A 14701-nucleotide genomic window follows, 5' to 3' on the forward strand; every position below is an offset into this window, starting at 1 on the left:
AATAGGAAATATATATATTGGCCTCTGTTTCCCAGTTCCTGCCACAGTCCTCCTAAAACCCTTATAATTTCCTAAATGATAAGAGCAGTAGGAACTCTCATTCCTAATCTTTGGTCTTTGACCCTAGTTCTAGACACACGGCTCCTAAATTCCTTGGAATTTCCAGGACGTGTCATTTATTCTAATGAGATGGGGCCTGGTGACCAGAAAGATCAAGCCATAATTAGAAGCTTGGAAATTTTTTTTTAATTTTTTTTAACGTTTATTTATTTTTGAGACAGAGAGAGACAGAGCATGAATGGGGGAGGGTCAGAGAGAGGGAGACACAGAATCCGAAACAGGCTCCAGGCTCTGAGCTGCCAGCACAGAGCCTGACGCGGGACTCGAACTCACAGACCGCGAGATCATGACCTGAGCTAAAGTCGGCGGCTTAACCAACCAACTGAGCCACCCAGGCCTCCCAGAAGTTTGGAACTTTTAATCCCACCCTCTATTCTCTGGGAAGTTTTATAAAGTGGCTGGAGATTGAGTTAATAACCAATCATAGCTAAGTGATGAAGCCTTCATAAAAATCCCCAACATATGGGGGATTCAGAGTTTCTGGGTTGGTAAACACATCCACATGAGGGGAGAGTGATGTACCCCAACTCCACAGGGACAGAAGCTCCTGCACTTAGGACTCTTCTGGACCTCTCCCATGTATTTCTTCATCTGGCTGTTCATCTGTAATCTTTATCAAATTCTTAATTATATAACAAGCTGATAAATGTATGTTTCCCTGAGTTCTTTAAGTCACTGTAGCAAATTATCAAACCCAAAAAGAGGGTCATGGGAACCCCAATTATAGCCAGTCAGAAGTATAGGGGACAACACAGGACTTGTGATTGACATCTGAAATGAGAGGTTGGGGGCAGTTTCGTGGAACTAAGTTTTTAACCTGTGGGATCTGACACTAACTCCAAGTAGCTTGTGTCAGAACTGAGTAAAATTGTAGGACACCCAGCTGGTACCAGGGAATTGCTCAATATGCAGAAAACCCACACATGTGGTGTCGGAAGTGAAGCGAAATGTGGTAGTGGTGTAGGGGTAAAGGAGAAACACGGGAGTTTTTCCTTTACATTGTCCTACACTAGCTCTCCCTTAAAATGGGGATCCCAGAAGTTGCCATTCGACATTTCTGCTGTGAGCCCATGGGCCACCACTCAGTCAGGTGACTACCCTAGCATCAAGGAAGCTGGGAAATGTCTTTACCCTGGGAAGTCACGTGTCCAGCTCAAATTTCTATAACTATAGAAGAAACATAGAACAAATACTGGGGGCAAGGAGCAACTTCTGCCACAGACATCTTCCTTTCCATCACTCTTCTTCCTTGCCAGAGTTAGGAAAAAGAGAGGCAAAGAGATTTTTTTAAAAAACCAGTGCCATCTTGACAGTAGAAAAGGGCACTTCATTATTTTTTTTAATGTTTGTTTGTTTATTTATTTATTGAGAGATAGAGGCAGAGAGAGAATCCCAAGTAGGCTCCTCACTGTCAGGAGCAGAGCCAGATGCAGGGCTTGCATTCATGAACCATGAGATCATGACCTGAGCTGAAATCAAGAGTCAGATGCTTAACTGACTGAGCCACCCAGGTGCCCCAGAAAAGGGCACTTTAAAGTGTTTTTCAGCATCTCAGAAATGGTATGGTGTGAAATCAAAAGGAAACTAGAAAACTGTCATGCATCTTACTCTGCCCCACCTCAAACTCTGCTCAGATCAGTTTCCAAACATGAGCAATCAGTAGACCTTCTTTTAGACCATTGCCCATACACAGAGCACAAATCTATATAAATATAACATTGACAGTAACTGCAAACACAGAATACATTTTATATCTGAAAGATAAGAGACAGCCTAGCAAAACAGTCTGATGTTTATCTTTAACCATTCAGACATGGATTCAGCTGGTACCCATGGCAAATGCCTGGCAAATCCATTCTGTTGCCCAGTGGCCATCTCCATAATTCATAGTACTTGGGTGTCATAAAGATTTTTGAGTACATGTGCAAATAAGATCAGAATTATGCTCTAAGAATATTAACCTGGTAAAGTATTAAGTGGTCAGGCAAGAGAGAGAATGGAGTTGACACCAGTGAACAGATACTGCAGTGCTGACGACAAGTGAGGTATACAATGGGAATGGGAAGCTGGTTACAGATAGAGATCTACTCCAAAGGACTCAGAAATAGACTGTTTTCAGGGGACACACTGAGAAGAAGTTTAAAGAAGGAATCTGTCAATTTTGTGTTTTTAAGAGTCTCTTTTTGTAGATAATTGTTCCTCTGCCATTCTATATGATTATGGCAAGGCTGCCAAATTGCAGGACCCTGCTGTTTAACAGATGAACAGAGATGTGTGTGTGTGTGTGTGTGTGTGTGTGTGTGTGTGTGTGTGTTAGTGGTAGGAGCAGCCAAGCATAGAATCCAGTCACTGTGCCTAAGAGAATGGAGTACTATGATTGGCTGGGCTCCCTCTTCTCTCCCCACCCTCTTCCTACCCACTAAGGAATCCTGACCCACACTAAATCCTATCCAGAGGAGCACACTGGAATCCATCCAACCTAGCAAGTGCAGCCTGCTTGGCAGAGACCTGAGCAAACCAGTTTCACACAGGAAAATTCAATAGCCTGCTATTATCGCAGCCAGGGAGGCAGGGGAGGAGCAGTCCCATCTATCACCGCGATTTGAGGAGGTGGAGAAGTGAGAATGGGAAGAGGAGGTGAATAAACAAACAGGGAAAGGAAGAATTATAGAAGGTGCTCCTGCCCAAAAGTTGGGGCTGAAGGATACTGTGTGAGAAGAAAGGAATCTCCTTCGAGCTCTTTCAAACTGTTTTCTCCATTCTCCACCAAAATGGTCAGCAAGAAGTTTCTCAGTTCTTAGAGTTCTGAAAAGACTTGGTACACAGTAGGCATTTAATATGCATTTACTGAAAGAAAAAAAAAAAAAGAATGGATGTACAAATCTATTGGTCACCATGTTTACTCTCTTTGTCTGACTTTCTGATGAACCACAAAAATGGAATATACTCCATAGAAGAGAAGGCATGATAAGGATAGGGGCTAACTTCAGGCTCGGCTGAGGCTGATAGTCCCCACTGTGGACTACCCAGGCTGAGTCATAATAGGTCACATCACACAGAGGGTGTTTCCTTCAGTCAATGAGCAATTGTTAAACAACATGCTCTTATGGACCCAGGACCATGTAGATGTTAGTCCTGGACTTCTAACTGAAGAGGGTGTTAGCCCATATAGAACAATGATATGAATCACATAAATGAATAAATAGCCTTGTTTAGGGAGAACTAGAATTGCAATTAAAGTTCAAAGAAAAGAGAGATGAGTGGGGCTGGAACAGTCCAGAAAAGCTCCACTGAAGTGGGATTTGACCTTGATGCAGAGAACAGGCAAATGTTCATTCACTTGGGACAAACTTGGGTTAACATTCTGAACTCTGATCCCACCTGGGTCATCACAGTGCTATTTTCCAGCTGCATGGCTAACCCCCCTTCCAATTTGCCTTTCATAATCTGCATGGCAAGTGAGATTTCCATCACCATTAGAGCAGAGGGGAGCCTCACAAGGAGCAGTGCAATTTGAGCGGTGATGAAGCCAACAGGTTTGATTCTGAAGGTTATTATTGCTGCCAGGCTGTAACCTAGACATATAAACTTGCTGCTTCAAACGTTCCATCAGGAGAATCGGCTGGGGTGCACTAATCCTAAGTGAAACCCTCTTGATTACAAAGGAAGAAACGACAACACCGTATCATTTAACCACTGAACTTCATAATGAAACACAAAGCGGCATTAAAGTTCTCTGCCGGTAATGCCTCGGTTTAAGCAGTTAATCTTATTTTAGCTGAATGGCATGTTCATTACAGCAAATAAGTAGGTAATATGTGGGATTACTGAAAGGAAAGATAAACCAGTTATGGGCATCATGTTGATTTTTTTAACTGTCTGATTTAACTTGGTATTTTTCATCAGTCAGAACTAATGTATACTCATCTAGCAGAGATTAAGTAGATGGGACTCTTGGGGCGCCTGGGTGGCGCAGTCGGTTAAGCGTCCGACTTCAGCCAGGTCACGATCTCACGGTCCGTGAGTTCGAGCCCCGCGTCGGGCTCTGGGCCGATGGCTCGGAGCCTGGAGCCTGTTTCCGATTCTGTGTCTCCCTCTCTCTCTGCCCCTCCCCCATTCATGCTCTGTCTCTCTCTGTCCCAAAAATAAATAAACGTTGAAAAAAAAAAAATTTAAAAAAAATAAAAAAAAAAAGTAGATGGGACTCTTGCCCAGAAAAGCTATTATATACAACTTAAGATACTAGTTTTAAGGGCAGCAATCCATGGTACTCAGCACCAGTTCCAGCCTGGAATCTTCAGTGCTTAAACTGGAGTGTTCCTGAATGGTAAGATGGCATTTCTCTCTTTTCCATTAAGTATGTTTTCACCACTTATGCTTCTCATGGGCAGCTGAAGGACTTTTCTTCAAGGTCTCAAATATCCTTCTGGGTGGAACTGCTACAAAGACGCCTTCCAACATAATGTATAGTGCAGGGATGTATCTTATCTCATTCACACATGCTTTCCTCAAGCAAGTACTGCTCTTACTCCAAACGCCATTCACTGAGCAAAGGATACAAAAGGGAGATATATAGTCCCTGAACTGGAGAAGATTACAATCTAGCCAAGAGAGGAGGGATAATAATCACAAATGTAAGGAACCCAGGAAACAACGTGAGAGGGTGTATAATCCAATGCCAGTTGCACAATGCAGTCCATAAGGGAAAAAAACTAGTACTTACTGAGCAATATGAAGCACTACATATTGGGCATTGCGCTGTAGGCTCTTTGTATACTTAATCTCATTTAATTTGCACAATAATCTTGTGAGAACAGTATTATTACTTCCCATTTTCACAGCCCTCCCAAAGTGAAGGCTCAGAGAAGTAAATTGCTTGCCCAAATAAGGGGAAAAACAGGAGTTTAAGCCCAGGTCTGATTGATTCTAAAGCCCTTGTTTTTTCTGTTATGGCAAAGTGCTTCCTTAAAAAATACGAAGAAAAAGCAGAAGAAAATCCTAAAAGATGTAGTGAAAGGAGGGGAATTGGATCTGAGTCAGAATGTATCTTCAGTCCAACTTAAAAACAACAAAGTTCATTACTAGTACCTATTTGAAAATCAATTCTACTTCCAGAAACAGCCTAAAGAAATAAGCTTTCCAGGTAATGCAATGACCTTAAAATATTTTAACTCCAAAAATAATCTTCTCTTGATGTTTATGCCATTGTTGTTTTTATCTATTCATTCTTTCATATACATAGATATATGAATATCTATCTATATATTAGAGAAAAAGAGACATCCCACAGAATATTATTGTTGTGTCCAGTCATTATTATTTAAATTTATCTATATATTTTACCCTTTTCATCAATCTTTTCTTCTTATACCTGAGTTTCCATCTAGGGTCATTTTACTTCTCCCTGAAGAACTGCCTTTAGTAAATCCTTTAATATGTAGGCCTGCTTGTCAAAAAAACAAAAACAAAAACAAAAACAAAAAAAGAAAAAAAAATATGTAGGCCTACTTGTGAGAATTTTCTGTCTTTATGTCCATAGATGCCTTTATCTCCTTCTTAATTTTGAAAAACATTTTTGATTGGGCGTAGAACTCTAGATTGTCAATCACTTTCTTTTAGCACTTTGAAAATATTCCATTTGTCTTCTGGCTTTCATTTTCTCTTGAGAAATAAGCAATAAGTTTAGTTATTGCTCTTTTAAAGGTAATATCTTTTCTCCAGCTGGTTTATAAGATTTTCTCTTTGGTTTTTATCTACTATGAATGTGACTAGGTTGTTTTGGTTTGTTTTAAATTCTTCTTGGGCATCTTCATTTGTGGCAATGTTTTTCACCAGTTTGGAAAATTCTCAGCTATGATGTTTTCAAAAATTGCTTCCATCTCATTTTCTTTCTCCTTTGCTTCAGGGACTCTAACTATATTTATATTAAATTTTTTAATGCACCCCCTCTATCTCTTACCTACCCCCTCCCCAATCTGTATTCCCAAACTTTTTTCTTTCCCTGTTTCCTTCTGAAGATACTCTTCTAACATATTTTGAGTTAACTCTTTAACTATGTCTTATTTGCTATGAAACCTTTCCATTGAGTTAATTTCAGCTACCATATTTTTGGGGACTTGGTTCCTTTTAATGGCTTCCCTAATTGCCAATCTTACTTTTTGTTTTACCTCTTTACCTTTTGTTTTGTTTTTGAAAGAAAAACTATTTTACTTAAAAAAAAAAAAAAAGTAGGCTCTGGGAACAGAAGATTAGTCCATTTGAGCCTTCAGTGTCCTGGTGATAATTTTGTCCTTCTCAATGATGTGGACAATGGCGCCCATGCCTGGCATTGCATCTTGATCCACAGCATTCAGCATGGCTTGTAGGATGGTTTCAAACAGTGTTCTGGATCCATGTTAGGCTCCCAGAAGGACTCCTACATCCCATTCTTGTTTGGAGTAGATGTCACTGACCACAAAGTCGTCAGTCACCATGGGGTTGCTGATGAGTCTAGAGATCAAATGAAGAGCTTAAAGGTCTTCAGGTTCAACCCAGGGATTTCTGGCTCTGTGTAGTAGGGGCCAAACCATCTCTGTACAAGAGGTTGGCCATGATGCTCATGAGGGTGTAAGCCTTGATCTCCCAACCATCCTTCAGCTCATACAGGTTCAACCAGAACTTGAGTTGCTGGGCAACAGTCTGGACATCAGTGATAAGCCCAGTCAGTCCTATATACAGCTGACTGCCCATGGGAAAGAACTTCTGAAATCCCGTGGTCACCATCTGGGCCTGGATCCCAAAGTGCCTGTCAGCAGCGATAGCCACACAGTTCTTCCCTTTCAAGGCCATGACGGCCCCTCCATTATAGGACATAATAGACATAATTGCAGTATACTGGGACCTCCAATAGCCACAATTCCAGTCAACTGGTTAAGGCCCTCACTGCCTGTTTTACCTCTTTGAATGTATTAAACAAATTGTTGAGCAGTTTTCCATCAAGTAAAAACAGTTGACAATAAAGAAGCAATCAGCGAGTTCTAGTCCCACTTAGGATATAGAAAGCCAGTAAACACTGCTCCTACCAACTATTTTGCTTTGGGAAGAGTACAGGAGGAAGAGTAGCAGCCAAAAAAGTAAAGGTAAAAAACCTGAAATGTTAACAGAAGTTTAAAGACCAAGTATGGCTAGAATGACAACTTAGAACCCCTGGGAGCCATGGATACAAAGTCTGTGCCCCATTTGCCAGCACTTTTCCATAGGCCTCCCTGGGTATTCACAGGAAAGACTGGGTGCAGATCAGGAGAACTGAAAGAGCCTCCCTTTGGTGAGACAGGCATGCAGATGACGGCCAGCTACCAATGCGAGACAGGCATGGGGCCCATGTCCATCTTCCATACAAAGAAAAAGCCATCTGCCACTAAAGGAGTGGTACTAAATCTTCTTGCCCCCTGGTCCCAAGATAAGGTTGGCTGTGGCAGAAGAGGAGTTGAAGCAAAAGCCATCAGATGCTGGAGGAAGGCAAGAAACCTACCAGTCACCAGGATCCTTCACTGATACAAAGCAAGGTCTACTGTCAGTGAGAAAGGGACAGAAAACTCACTCCCATTTAAGACCTCCCCCATTACAATGCAGTGTCCGATTGCCATGGGGGAGAAGGAGACCCACCCTAAAGCTCAAGAGCCCAGGACCTGCATGAAACTGAGGTTAGAGGGGGGAGAAACAATGCCTACCCCTACCATAAGCCTTGCACAAAGAAACAAGCAAGAGACCCCTATAGCTGAGGAAGAGACAAGACCATGGAGAGAGATCCCACTTAGCACGGTTATACACAGTCTGCTGAAAGTTGAAGTAGGAACACTGAGAAGAACTCTCTTGGCATTCTAGGCCACACACCAAACACAAAGTAGCTGCACAAATTCGATCACTGGAGTAATTTGACCTGTGATATACTGAAGGTAATAATATTAACAATAAAACCCAAATCCAGATCAACTACTGATGGGAGGTATTCAACCCTCACTCCTCATACTAATAGTCTGATAGAAATGTTTGCTCAGTTGTAGGTATGAATACTAGTTATTTCAGTTTCTACTGTTCTTTTTCGTGCAATGTCTGACATTTAGGCAAAAATTGTAAGATGAATTAAAAATCAAGAAGAAAATGACAATGATGTATTGTCAAGAGATGAAGTAATCAAAGAACTAGATCCAGAGATGGTTCAGATATTGATACTATCCAACAAGAACTTTAAAATAACTGTGATTAGGGACACCTGAGTAGCTCAGTCAGTTAAGCAGCCAACTCTTGATCTCAGCTCAGGTCTTAACCTCAGGGTCATGAGTTCAAGCCCCATGTTGGGCTCCACACTGGGCATGGAGCCTACTTAAAAAATAAAACATAAAATAATATAAAAATAACCATGATTAAAACACTAAAGGATCTAGTGGATCTAGGAGAATACAAAGAAAAATACACCCAGACACATCACAGTAAACCTGCTGGAAATCAAAAATTAAGAAGAAATCTTGAAGGTAGACAGAAAACAACAAAAACATAACATACAGAAGAACAAATACAAGAACTATAGCAGGACTCTCTTCAGAAACTTTGCAATCCTGAAGGCAAAGGAATGATTTCTTTAAAGTACTGAAAAACTTAGACTTTACCACAATCCCATCAGGTCATTTGAATTTTTGGTGTTTGTGAAGCTAATGGGGACAAAGAAAAATGGTGGCACTATGGGAACAAGAGTAAATGACAGGGCTTAAATCCAAGGAGCTGGGTGGACTTGAGAGCCAAAAGTGACATGGATATACCTCGTGAAAGCAGACTATCAATAAGCAAGGATCTCAACCCCCAAAAGGGTTTTCCAGAGCCTGACCAGGTCAGTGACTGCATTCTCTAACTCACTTCCAGCATGGTGGGGTTGGTTACAAGCAAAATTTCAGTACCCATGTAAGTAAGCACCTATCCATGGTGTTTCAAAGACACAGAATGAGTGGTGCAGATTTGGTGATAATAGCTAAACTACAAAGGATAGTTCCTATGAATTCTATCTATTGTGGTATTAGGAGACAGGGGGAAAAGCGAACAAAGAAAAGAGGACATAAACCTAGCAGGAGGAGCCAAAGCAGCTAAACAACAATTTCATGTTTCTCCTGAGATGCTGGGTTGGAGCAGGAGTAAGTCCTGAGTGGATGGTGGGCAAAGTGTGGCAAGCAGTGTAATTTCAAGCAGTCTTAGCCCTTTCACAATGTCCATCATTTTCCAAAAGCCTCCCCCAGTAAATATACAATCTAATACTACTCCTAGAGATTTCCATTCCTAGGTCCCTCCTATATAAATATTTGGGAATCACAGGGGAGAGGTGTGAGGGGAAAGAGTAAATGTGGAGATTCTACTTGCTCACTCACACTCTTTACATCCTGTGCTAGCTGTTTGCCCACACCATAATTCTCCAAACCCATAAGGAGAAAAGCAAGAGAAAGAGCATGTGTATGTGTTGGGGGGTGAGGTGGGAAATGCTGGAGTTTGACTGATAACAGTCCCTAGGTTGTAAAAACAAAACAAAACAAAACAAAACAAAACAACAAAAAAACACTGCCTTGTTTAGTGAAGAACAGCCAAGATATAAAGAGGATTTGGATTTTATTTGTTTGTTTATTTATTTTGAGGATTAGGATTTTACAAAGCCACGGTCAAGCCCTTTATATCTCAGCTCCTATTACATTACTGGCAATAGCACTTCAAATGAACATAGAAAATGAAGTACTAATAGGAGGGAGAAAGGGAAGACATAACTTCCCCTCTGGAAACAGGGATGACTGTCAAGCTTTCTCTTGTGGGCCTCTGCCTCTGAAGATACACATTCTGGTGACCAGAAACCTACTTCCTTCTGCTTACTCTTCTGCTTCAGAAGTCAAACTTCCAATCCTCCTATCTACATTCTAGTTGTCTACAATTACTCCAGAAATTACAGTTGTTGAATTGTTTTTCACTTCTAATGCTATTGGGCAAAACTTTTGGATACAATTCTGGTACTTAGGTATGACAATGGAGGATTTACTACAATATCTAGCTAAAGATGGGCTTATCATTCATTCCTTTTAAAGGTTTGAAATATTTTGATTGCATTTAGGTACTGGGATGGATGTTTTAAAAAATACATGTTTATCACAGGAAAAAGATTTTTAAAATTATTATGGAAAACCTCCCTACTTTAAGAAGCATGAATTAGTCATATTATCTTCTAAAAGCCCTCTTTAGTTCCAAGGAGACAAAGAAAACTACTGGTCATTAAGTATGTTACATGTATGACTAATATTTATTATACCCAATGTAATAGTTTAGAACAAGCAACCCTGGTAGAGTTGTAATTTTTATGTGTTACATGTATAATTCAGCATAGGCCGAAGCTCTTCTTATAATCAATGTGATCATTTTTTGGAATTTTGGATGAGCCGAGTAGAAAAACATTTGATTAGGTATTTCAAGTCTCAATTTTAGATTTGACTATCAAACAATGGCTCAGTCATAAATAAGGAGCTCCATGATGTTCTGCTTCCTCAATTGAGAAGATAGGAAATAAGTGATACACTTTTTAGAGGGAATTCATGCAGTGGATGGGTTAGATCCAGCTGTCTTTAGGGATCCATCTGGCTCTCAAAGTCTGTGACCAGATGACCACTAAGGTTTCTTGTAGCTCAGAAACCAATGTGCTTGGAACATAATTTTTTTCCTATCTTCAACAGGTACATAGGTTACTGGTATAAATTTTACTTTTTTAATTCATTGCTGCTGATGTCTATTATTTATAGATGTCAAGTCTTTCATCAGGAATGCAACCCCAATAATAACGTTCTGGAAAAACATTTCGGTTTATAAGGAGTACACTGCAGTAGAAGTACAGCTCATCCATGAAACATTAGAAAATGCTGTCCCCTTAGAAGTAACCTTTACCATCTACACTCTGGTGGTATTGATTTAGAGTCACATTTTAAGATAGCTAGCTGATGCTAGTTCTACATCTCAAATCCAAACAAAAAAATAAACAATCCAAAAGTACATTTTTATTAACAACAAAATGATTAGATGGTACTTTTTTTTTTTAACGTTTTTTATTTATTTTTGGGACACAGAGAGACAGAGCATGAACGGGGGAGGGGCAGAGAGAGAGGGAGACACAGAATCGGAAACAGGCTCCAGGCTCCGAGCCATCAGCCCAGAGCCTGACGCAGGGCTCGAACTCACGGACCGCGAGATCGTGACCTGGCTGAAGTCGGACGCTCAACCGACTGTGCCACCCAGGCGCCCCAATGGTACTTTTAAAGTAGGCATTTAAACTCAATGCCTGAAAAACTGATGTGTGACGTTCAATTATATCTGAAGTTTTAAAAATATATCTTAAAAAAAATCAAATATGGTGCACTGCAATTTTTTTAAGTTACTTCCTTTATTTCAAAGTGTCAAAAGCTAAAGATGCACACACATATGCTTATGTGTCTCAGAATTTAAAACTATGCAAAGAATTTATCTGTATGACTAAAAAATGAAGTATTTACACACTTCAGTGTAATGCTTAATACTCATTTTTGAAATCTATTGCTGATGCTATGTTGAAAGAGCAATGACTCAACCAGAAAAATAGCAAAGGCTATCTTTTCTTTTCTAAAGTGCTTATTTGCAACCATACCCAAAAGCAATGGTTTTTAGAAATACAGAACATTGAAAGGTGATCAAAGAGTCACTACTTACAGATTCAAATATGCCATTTTGTAACTTTGCATATGTAAACTGGTTTTATCTGCATTAATGAAAGATTGCTTTCAATGGCCCTCAACTATATGCTTCAAATCAAGACAGTGTTATTAGTATCAGCAGCATGAACAATGACAATGACAGAATAAACCCCAGCACATTTTAAATGGATCACAGCCAACTAGAAAAACTGTAACGGCTTTTGGATATGTTATATATCCAAAGATAAGCCTTCTTTTTCAACTCTACATACATAGTAAACATTAAAAAAAATTAAAAACACTTTCTTGCCTCTTTATAGAGCATTTTACTATATATGAAGGGATTAAAATTCTTGTACTATTTAACCTAATTCTTGTTTCTATACAGAGCAGGCTTCACATTCTCAACATTTAGAACAAAGCCTATTGCCACCATGAAAGCAAGAAGGAATTAACAAATGAAATACCTAACACTAAAAACCTGAGGGAAAAAAACTGTGAACAATTCTGAAATGAAGCTTTTTTCTAGAAAGGTTGATACAAACATCCCAAAATAGAATTTGCTTTCTGATAGTGAAATATCTGACTTCATTTCTATCATATCACATTTAACTGATTTAAATAATTTAGAAAAAAAACAGGCATCTTAACCTAACTGCTTTCTGTATCAGACTCATCTTAACTCATGCCCTCAACATGAACCATTCGACAGTCTTCTCGTGAGCACCCCTCACGTCCCTATTTTCTGAACCTTAAGATTTTTTTACCCCTCCTCTCTCTCCCCTCCAAAAATCTCCATATATCCCAAGAGAATCTCCATTAAAAAAAAAAAATAACAACTTAAATACATATTGTGAGAATGCTACATTTGATTTAAAGTAGTAATAAATTATAAATTGCCAAATAACTTAATGTAATTCACAATGCAAATCCCTGGTAGAAAAAGAATCCATCTTGCCCTGAATATAATACAGCAGTCCAGTGATTTCAAATTATTTAAGAAATAAAGGCTAAAATAAGGTGTTAAATACAACACTATTTATAAAAGTTAAGTAAGAAACCAGTTACCGTAAATCTTTTTACAAAGATAAATGTAATGTGCCTTCCTGCTTCTAAAAATTGTTAGGGAGGTTTCTAACTAGTGGTTTCAAAAATCACTTAAAGTAAACTAGAGATTGAATTACATATTATTTGTAATGTATGACATATTAAATATATATATAAAACAATAATACTGCAATGGTAATTTAAATTAATCTTTGGACCTGCTACTTTTTGGCAAGTATATTTCTTTTTCAAAGTCTTTGCTATAATTAATTAATTTTTAAATGTTAGTTTTCAAAAACTTTGCTACTAAAATACTATATTAATAAGGAGCTACCAGAAGTCTCAAATAGTAATAATATGCCTACAAAACAAAACAAAGATTGTCCTTGCATCTTTTGTTATTGTAACAAATACTCTTTAAAATAGACAACATTACTTGGCCTGGAAATTAAAAATACCCAAACCCTTAAAAAAGGAACAAAAAAGGAAAGAAAAATTGAAAATCCTTATTTAAAAATAAATCTGAAGTCCTTGCATTTCTTAGGAACTTGACTTGTCAAATCAGTTTATCTTCTTTTGGACCAAGCTGCATCTCCTACCATTCACCCATGGAACAGGACGTTAATTCTCCGTTTTGTAGATTTCAGTTTGAATTTTCTTGAATGTTTGCAAAGCTGGTACTGGACTTGAGACGTTTGGCTAGATAAATCAAAAGTATTATATTTTAACTCAAATGTAATTCTCTAAATGTAATTATTCATTATTTTTTTGTAAACTATAGTATTCATCTAATAATTCTATGTTTGAATCAGAATAGACTCAATCTTCTAAGAATTAAAACCCAAGTCTATTTTTTTCTACCAACCTCAAAAAACGTAACTTTGCTTGCAGCCACACATGACTTTGTTAGAAGCAGCACCACATAAAACAGACATAATTTATATCATCTTGAACATCACAATCTCAAATATGTAATATAGGTAAGAGTATTCTACTTAAAAATTGGAAGTGTTACAAGGTACAATAATAAAATTGTATATTTAAAAGTCTAAGTTAGTAGGGTGCCTGGATGGCTCAGTTGGTTAGGCATCCAACTCTTCATTTCAGCTCAGCTCATGGTCTTTTTTCTTTAACATTTATTTATTGAGAGAGAGAGAGAGCGTGAACACAGGAGGGTACAGAGAGAGGGGGAGTCAGATTCCAAAGCAGACTCCAGGCTCTGAGCTGTCAGCACAGAGTCCGACATGGGGCTCAAACTCACAAACCGTGAGATCATAACCTGGGCCAAAGTCAGATGCTTAACCAACTGAGCCACACAGGCCCCCCAAAAGCTCAGGTCATGATCTCATGGTTCGTGAGTTCAAGCCCTGCATCAGGCTCTGCACTGACAGAGGGATTCTGCTTGGGATTCTCTCCCTCTGCACCTTGCTTGCTCTCTATCAAAAATAAATAAATATGTGGATCCTGAGAAACTTGACAGAAGACCATGGGGGAGGGGAAGGAAAAAAAAAAGGTTAGAGAGGGAGGGAGCCAAAACATGAGAGATTCTTTTTTTTTTAATTTTTTTTTTCTTAATGTTTTTATTTATTTTTGAGACAGAGAGACAGAGCATGAGCAGGGAAGGGGCAGAGAGAGAGGGAGACACAGAATCGGAAGCAGGCTCCAGGCTCTGAGCCATCAGCACAGAGTCCGATGTGGGACTCGAACTCACAGACTGTGAGATCATGACCTGAGCTGAGGTCAGACGCTCAACCAACTGAGCCACCCAGGCGCCCCAAGACTCTTAAAAACTGAGAACAGCTCTGGGCTGATGGCTC

At 39.2% G+C, this 14701-nt stretch overlaps 1 protein-coding gene and 1 pseudogene across 1 annotated transcript in view; both read right to left on the bottom strand.

Annotated features, from left to right (window-relative positions):
- Positions 1 to 4318: 4318 nt before the first annotated feature.
- On the bottom strand, positions 4319 to 8399 carry LOC121029863 (proteasome subunit beta type-3-like; annotated as a pseudogene).
- Positions 8400 to 11532: 3133 nt separating this feature from the next.
- Positions 11533 to 14701, bottom strand: part of OSTM1 (osteoclastogenesis associated transmembrane protein 1) — a 41471-nt gene continuing 38302 nt past the window's right edge. The window contains exon 6 of the mRNA XM_040474317.1: positions 11533 to 13583. Within this exon, the coding sequence (XP_040330251.1) occupies positions 13528 to 13583 (56 nt within the window). The 3' untranslated portion in view covers positions 11533 to 13527. The remainder of the gene's footprint in view (positions 13584 to 14701) is intronic.

The sequence above is a fragment of the Herpailurus yagouaroundi genome, unplaced genomic scaffold (assembly GCF_014898765.1).
Source record: "Herpailurus yagouaroundi ecotype Mexico unplaced genomic scaffold, PumYag 139, whole genome shotgun sequence".
NCBI classification, from domain to species: domain Eukaryota; kingdom Metazoa; phylum Chordata; class Mammalia; order Carnivora; family Felidae; genus Herpailurus; species Herpailurus yagouaroundi.